Below are 8,441 nucleotides of genomic sequence, written 5' to 3'. Positions count from 1 at the left end.
AGCCAAGCGCAGTTCAGCCCCAGATACCCGGAACACACAGAACCCAACGTGCTGGAGGAAGAAGTCCGGAGAGCACTCAAGTTGAGCCCAAGGAACAAGGCAGCAGGGGTCGACGGGATCCCGACAGAGGCCATCATAGCCTGCGGCGAGACTGGAGTAAAGTGGCTCACGAAGATATTCCAGAAAGCATGGGAGGAACAGTGTGTACCAGAATACTGGCGGAAGTCAATAGTGGTACCAATCTGGAAGAAGAAAGGGAATAAGAAAGACTGCAGCACTTACCGAGGTATTTCCCTTATTAGCCACACAGGTAAAATATTTGCAAAGATCTTGGAACAGCGTACAAGATCCATAGTGGACCCGCTGCTCAGCGAAGCTCAGTTCGGCTTCCGGAAGGGAAGAGGCTGTACAGACGCAATCTTTGCACTAAGGCAGCTTTGCGAAAAGACATGCGAGTATCAGAAGCACCTCCATCTAGTCTTTGTGGACCAAGAGAAGGCCTTCGACAGGGTAAACAGGAACAAACTCTGGGAGATACTAGAACAGTACGGTGTAAAAGGACAACTGCTAGAAAATATAAGAGCTCTATACTCCAACAGCCAGAGCGCAGTACAGACACCAAATGGTCTCTCCAGATGGTTCCAGGTACGATCGGGAGTGCGGCAGGGGTGTGTGCTTTCACCCCTGCTGTTCACAGTCTACATGGACAAAATCACAAAGGAGGCAAACCCGGATCCAACATCCCTGAATGAGCTGCTCTTTGCCGATGACCAGAGTATCCTCAACGACAGTAAGGAAGGGCTCCAGCACCACACGGACAGCTTAGACAGAGCATGCGGATCTCACGACATGAAGATCAGTATTGGCAAGACAGAAGCCATGTCAGTTGGCCGCCGCCCTGAGAAACTGGAGATCTCTATCAACGGGCAACTCCTGAAGCAAACCTCGGAGTTCAAGTACTTAGGCAGCATTTTCACAGAGGACGGAAAGATGGACAGAGAAATAGAGACGAGAATACAAAAGGCAAACTCTGTCAGCTACCAACTTGCACCCCTCCTAAAGCACCCAAGTATACCCATGGACACCAAAGCCAAGTTGATAAACACTGTCTTCATACCAACCCTCACCTACCAATGTCAGACCTGGACTCTCAACAAAGCGCAGGAGAGAAAAATCACAAGTTGTGAGATGAGATGTCTGCGGAGAGCAGCAGGGAAGACAAGGAGGGACAGAGTCAGAAACGAGGCCATCAGACAGTTAGTTGGCAACAAACCAGTCCTCCAGTTCATTGCCAAACAAAGGGTACAGTGGTTCGGCCACCTGACAAGAATGCCAAGCACCCAACCGGCTTTAAGAGCCTACACTGCCAGGCACTCAGGAGTAAGGGCCAGAGGGAGACCTCGCCGCCGATGGAGAGACGGAGTAGCAGAGACCCTCGGTGCGCACGGCATGACACTCCAGGAGGCCACACACCTGGCAGCAGAACGTCGACTACATCTCCCCGCGACGCCCCCCCAGGCATAAGCGGAAGGATAAAGTAAAGTAAAGTAAAGTATCATAGCAACTGATTCATTCTATTAGGAATTGTTCAGCTAATCCGGTTGTTACCGTTGTAACGGAGCTGCGGTGTCGCTGTCCCCATCGTAGACGAACAGAAAGTCAAAATCTACCTCAGTGACGAAGCTGTCAAATGTCAGACGAACTATATTTCCTTCAGGTACGGTGATGGTCCAGTCACAATTCTCCTCGTTGCCGTAGTCATTGGGATAGTTCGGTGATGTCACAATGCCTCCAGGGGGAGCCGTCAAGTTACCTCCACATCTATTACCACTGGTTGGTGTTGCTGTGTTTGAAAGAGTGATAAATGCCATCAGCGGTCTTCAATGTAGCCTGTTATCTGGATTTTGCCCAACTATACGTCTGCTGTATATTTTAGCGCTTTTAAAATGATTGCCATAAGACACTTTGATATCACAAATCTCGCGAGTTTTACTCTTACCACTTTGCTGCACATTTCATGTCCAACCCTCAACATGTATAGGTGGTAGCTTTATTATCTCCATGAAAAAAGGCTTTTTCATGGAGATACTGATTTGCGTGCATTAGGTGTTTGTGTGTACGTTTTTGTCACCGGATACTTAAGTTAGCATAACTGTAGAACATGTACATGGATTGTAATGATATTTGGTATGGGGGAGGTGTTAGGTGGAGGAAGGTCAAGGTCGATTTTGGGCCCCCTGGTATGTGTCACTGGAACTGCAATGGCCTATTTGTAAAAAAAATATTCTAAAGGAGAATAACTGATGAAAGGAACAACAGATTTTCATGTTATTTAGTACGCAGGTAGGTTAAACGGAGATGTTCACAATGAAGTGCAAATCATGCAAAGTTAGTGTGTGTGGGCGTGGGTGCTTGTTTGTGTTACCGTGTGTGTATGTTTGTGTCACCGGATGCGTAAAGTCAGCATAGCTGTAGAACGTGTGGATGGATTGTAATGATATTTGGTATGTGGGTAGGTGTTGGGAGGAAAAAGTTCAAGGTCGATTTTGGGCCCCCTGGTATGTGTCACTGGAACTGCAATGGCGTATTTGTAAAAATCTTTCACGGAGAATAACTAAAGAAAGGATCGAAAGATTGTCATGTTATTTGGTACACAGGTAGGTTGGACAGAGATGTATACAATGAACTGCAAATTATGCAAATTGGACTTAATTTGCATAAGTAAGGAGGAAAATCTATATTTGCAGTGTTGTCCATTGCATATTTAAGCACCCCCACCTGTAAGTAGCTATTTATAGCGAAAGTGGGTCACTTCTCCCCTTGCCCGACAGTGTGGATCATACCATTGAGCTATATAGGATGGGGGGACTGGTTTAATAAAAAAAACAAAGTTTCATGGAGATTTTGGGTCCTAAGACTCTTGTTTTCGAATTGTGATAGCGTTTCGTCAACGATACCAGATCCAAGGACAAATGCCGTTCAAGTACATATTGACCTCTTTAGATAACAAAGTAAATATGATCGCTGTCATCAAGAATCTTACCAGTGTAGGAGAATATGAACCCCTGAGCCGTGTAAGATGGGCCAGATGTAAACCTTACAAGCATCTCGTTAGATATACTGGTAATCGAGTAGACTGATTCCACACCTGTATAGCTGGAGATGAAAATACACCATACGTAAATATTGACGCATTGAAGAATTATGAAACCTTCAATTCACATCATTAACCACTCTCTGTATCGTCCAAACTGCTCTGATCCGTCAGAAAATGATTTGGTCGTTTAGGCTATCACCTCTGCAATTGCGTAGCACTGTCACCGTCTTTGTCGTAGATGGTCAAAGAGTCGGCATTCTCGAGTTGAAAGCTGTGAAACGTGAGACGAACGGTGCTTCCTTCTGGCACGGTGATCGTCCACTCACAATTCTCATTGTTTCCATAGGCGATGGGGTAGTTCGGTGATGTCACATAACCTTTAGGGGGAGCCGTCAGGGAGCCTCCACATCTAGTAGTACTGATCGGTGTTGCTGTTTTTGATAAAGTTCAGATAAACACATTAAAAAGATCTTGAGCTGCACGTGCGAACACACAGACCCAGACAAAAATAAGTTGTTCAAGGTATCAAAGTCTCATCTTACACTATCAAATTTATCACTATCTCATTTCCCTTCTTATCAAGGAAAAAAAGTTTCTTAAAATAAGCAATTTTTTTGTGTTTAAGATATTGCGTCCACGAGTTAAGAATGTTTTTCTTACGTAATTTTTTCTTACGAAATATTCTTAAGTAATATTATTCAAGATAGGCAACTGAAAATTCTAATATTTTCTTTTTCATATTCATTATTGAAATTCTTAGAATAGGAAAATTTGCCCACAATTCAAGAAAAACAAGGAAAAACTAAAAAAAGGTACGATATCAAAGTCCTGTGTTGCATTAGCTCATAAATCATGTAAATGAGACCCTTCTTTTAATGATTCATATCTAATACAGTCCCACATTTCTTATCTTCCAAATGCCGCAAGTTTAAAATTCCCCCCAAGTAATACTATGGAATGTATCATAGTATATTCTTATCAGTTATTCATGGAGGGTATATGAGGAGATGATAAATGATATCAACGGTCTTTAATGAACTATGATCTCTACATTTCCCAATTATTAATTACGTCTTCTGTATCTTTGATAGTTTTTACAAGGATTCTTTCAAGATGTTTTAATTTTTCGAAATGTAACTTCGTTTCGACAATGATACCATATCCAAGGCCAATTGAAGGTAAAGTACAGATTTATCTCACTAGGCAACAAAGGAAACGTGCTCGCTGTTATCAAACACATTACCGTTGTAGGTGAAATTGAACCCCTGAGCCGTGACACTTTCATCGGATGAAAATCTCACGAACATTTGGTAAGATGAACTGTAGATGGGGTCTACCGACATTTCACCTGTTAAGCTGCAAATAAAATAGAGAGTTTTTGGCATTGTTGTTGTTTTCCAGAAAATAATTGAAGTTGTTAAACTTCTAAAGCCAACAACGATCATCTTTAATCACTCTCTGTATTATTCATACTGCTGTACTCTGTAAAAAAATGTTTGGTCTTTCAGGTCATCACCTCTGTAATAGTCTAGCACCATCAGTGCCTCCATTATAGATGGTCAAAAAGTCATAACCCGCTTGGAGGTTGAAGCGGCCAATCATGAGACGAATTGAGTTTCCTTCTGGTACCTTGACTATCCACTCACAAGTCTCATTGGTGCCATAGTCTTCGGGATAGTTCGGTGATGTCACAATACCTTCAGGGGGGGCAGTCAGGGTACCTCCACATCCAGAAGCCAGTGTTACTACGTGCAAGAAGGTAATGAGTAACAAATATCATTTTTCATGTACCTTGAACCCTTTGGTTACATTAGAGAAGAGCTGTTCAAAACATAATAAAATGCATAATGCAATAACGAAATACCTTTATTGTACATTTATGATTCGAAGGGCTAGGTACAGGTGGTCTATGGTCTGATTTACATATAAGAAACATATACATGAAAGTAAAGACGACGATACACGAGTTGAATACATAGCAGACCAAAGTGTTCTGCTAGGCAAACCGAGTAGAGCCAACATCACGCTGCTGTATAAATGTGGCAACAGATAATGTTTCTTGTACAAGGTTAGTCTTATTACATCAAAAATACAAATTTATACGTCGTACTTAGATATTTTTTGTATGATGCAGTTTACCATGATCTAATTAAAACTTCGTTAATCTTTAACTTGATTTGTATCACAATATTGTCAAAATCTATGCTGAAGAGGAGTGACGTTGTGCGTCTCCGTTTCGATATGAACTTTTTACAAGCAATTATGCAGTGCTGTATGTTGTTAAACCACTTAATTCATTATTTCTTGCCGTTTCAGCACAAGGGAAGCCATGCCATCAAATGATTTCTAATGATCCAACCATCTGCAACAAAGCAAACATATTCGCTGCATTCAAAACACCTTACCTGTGTAGGATAACAGAAACCCCTGAGCCGTTGTACCTCCGTCAGATGTAAATTTTACAAACATGTAGTTTGAAATACTGGTGATGGAATTGGTTGACACTTCACCTGTATATCTAGAGATCAAATTAAATCGTCATGTTACAAAGATAATATCGAAGCTTTGAAATCTGATACTAGCAAGTGGCATAATGAATCACTATTCATCATTTAGACTGATCTAATCTAGTAGAAAATCGTTTGAATGTCCAGTCACAGTTACCTCCGCAACCATATTCTACTGCTACTGTCACCATCATAGATGTTCAGAAAGTCAAAACCTTCCTCGATGTTGACCCATTTAACCGTGAGACTAACGGTGCTTCCTTCTGGCACGGTGATCGTCCAACCACAATTCTCATTGTTTCCGTAGTTCTTCGGGTAGTTCGGAGATGTCACATAACCTTTAGGGGGAGCCGTCAGGGATCGTCCACATATAGGGATACTGGGCCATGGTACTGTGTATGCTAAAATTCAGACAAATACATCAAAAATGTCTTGCGAACACGCAGACCCAGACACAAAAACAAGTTGTTCAAAGAGCAAAAGTCTCATCTTACCAGGAGATCCGTCAGGAGACCTCAATATGTTGCTGTGTATGAGATGATAAATGACCAAAGTTTTCAATATAGCCTGTTATCTGAATTTTGTCCAACTTTACGTCTTCTGCATATTTTATTGTTTTTAAAAGGATTACCATAAGACGCTTTGATATACAAATATCGTGTGAGTTTTAATCTGATTGATTTGCTTCACATTGCATGTCCAACCCTCAATATCTATTGTTGGTACCTTGGTTTTCGAATTGTAATGGCTTTTGGTAAACGATAACAGATCCAACGACAAATGCCGTTAAGTATATATTGACCCCTAGATAACAAAACAAATATGATAGCTGTCATCAAGAATCTTACCTGTGTAGGAGAATTTGAACCCCTGAGCCGTGCCAGAATGGTCAGATGTAAACCTTACAAGCATCTTGTTAGATGCACTGGTAATCGCATAGACTGGCGATTCACCTGTAAAGCTGAAGACGAAAAGAAATCTTTCTTGGACCTATTTATATTACCATGAAAATATTTATGCATTGAATTCTGAAACCATCAATTCTCATCATTAACCACTCATTAACCCTAACCCTAACGCTATCATCAAAACTGCTCTGATCTGTCCGAATTTTTTTTCCTTCTTTAGGCCATCACCTCTGCAATTGTGTAACATTGTCACCGTCTTTGTCGTAGATGGTCAAAGAGTCAGCATTCTCGAGTTGGAAGCTATGAAACGTGAGACGAACGGTGCTTCCTTCTGGTACGGTGATCGTCCACTCACAAGTCTCATTATTTCCGTAGTCCATTGGATAGTTCGGTGATGTCACATAACCTTCCTGGGGAGCCGTCAGGAATCCGCCACATCTAACATTACTGATTGATGTTGTTGTGTTTGCTAAAGTTCAGATAAACACATTAAAAAGATCTTAAGCTGCACGTGCAAACACAGACCCAGAAAAAAGAACTTGTTCAAGTTATAAAAGGTCTAATCTTACAATGTCAAATGTATCACTATCTCATTTCCATTCTTATAAAGGAAAATAACTTTATTAACATTAATAAAATTTTTGTGTTTAAGACATTTCGTCCACGAGTTAAGAATGTTTTGATACGTAATTTTTTCTTACGAAATATTTATTGAAGTAAGATTATTTAAGAAAGAGAACTGAAAAATTCCAATATTTTCTTTTTCAGATTCATTATAGAAATTCTTAGAATAAGAAAATTTGCCAAGAAAAACAAGGAAAACAAGGAAAACTAGAAAAAAAACACGGTATGATATGTCCTATGTTGCATTAGTTCATAAATCATGTAAATGAGGCCCTCATTGGCATGATTTATATCTAATACAGTCCCAGATTTTATACCTTCTAAATGCCGCAAGAATTAAATTCCCACTAACTAATACTACGGAATAAGTTACAGTATATTCTTACCAGTTATGCATCGAGGGTATATGAGGAGATGATAAATGATATCAACGGTCTTTAATGAACTATGATCTTTGCACTTGTCTTATTACGTTTTATGTATATTTGATCGTTTAACAAGGATTCTTACAAGATGTTTTCATTTTCGAACTGTTACGTCGTTTCGACAACGATACCAGATCCAAGGTCAAGGCCAAATGAAGGTAAAGTACAGATTGATCTCTTTAGGCAACAAAGCAAACGTGATCAAACACAATACCGTTGTAGGTGAACTGGAACCCCTGAGCCGTGACACTTTCATCGGATGAAAATCTCACGAACATTTGGTAAGATGAACTGTAGATGGGGTCTACTGACACTTCACCTGTTAATCTACAAATAAAATGGATAGTTTTTTTTGTAATATTCAGTTTTAAAGTCTTCTGAAGTCATCAATGAACATCATTAATCACTCTCTGCATAATTCATACTGCTCTACTTTTTAAAAAAAATTGTTGGGCTTTTAAGGTCATCACCTCTGCATTAGTCTAGCACCATCAGTGCCTCCATTAAAGATGTTCAAAAAGTCATAATCCTCCTCCAGGTTGACGCTGCCAAACGTGAGACGAACTGTATTTCCTTCTGGTACCTTGATTTTCCACTCACAAGTCTCATTGGTGCCATAGTCACTGGGATAGTTCGGTGATGTCACAATACCTTCAGGGGGAGCTGTCAGGGTACCTCCACATCCAGTAGCATTGGTCGGTGTTGCTGTGTACGAGGAAATGATAAATGACATCAACGGTCTTTAATGTGGAGTGATTTTTGGTTTTGTCCAACTGCGTATTTGATGCGTTTCATACTTTTTGCAGGGACTGCCAAACACGTTTTGGTTGTTCAGTAATGTGAGCTCTATCCTTATCCCTTTGATTTTACATTTAAGGTA

General features: G+C 40.5%; 1 protein-coding gene across 1 annotated transcript; it reads right to left on the bottom strand.

The window, feature by feature from the left end:
• Positions 1 to 1,604: 1,604 nt before the first annotated feature.
• LOC136420255 (CUB domain-containing protein 2-like) lies at positions 1,605 to 6,516 on the bottom strand. Its single transcript, XM_066407106.1, has 5 exons — positions 6,453 to 6,516; positions 5,762 to 6,005; positions 5,503 to 5,615; positions 3,322 to 3,528; positions 1,605 to 1,843 (listed from the first exon to the last, which is right to left on the bottom strand). Exons 1-5 carry the CDS (start codon positions 6,514 to 6,516, stop codon positions 1,605 to 1,607), a joined length of 867 nt encoding a protein of 288 aa, XP_066263203.1.
• Between the last annotated feature and the right edge of the window lie 1,925 nt (positions 6,517 to 8,441).

The sequence above is a fragment of the Branchiostoma lanceolatum genome, chromosome 15, assembly GCF_035083965.1.
Source record: "Branchiostoma lanceolatum isolate klBraLanc5 chromosome 15, klBraLanc5.hap2, whole genome shotgun sequence".
NCBI classification, from domain to species: Eukaryota; Metazoa; Chordata; class Leptocardii; order Amphioxiformes; family Branchiostomatidae; genus Branchiostoma; species Branchiostoma lanceolatum.
This window is presented reverse-complemented; position numbering and strand designations above follow the sequence as displayed.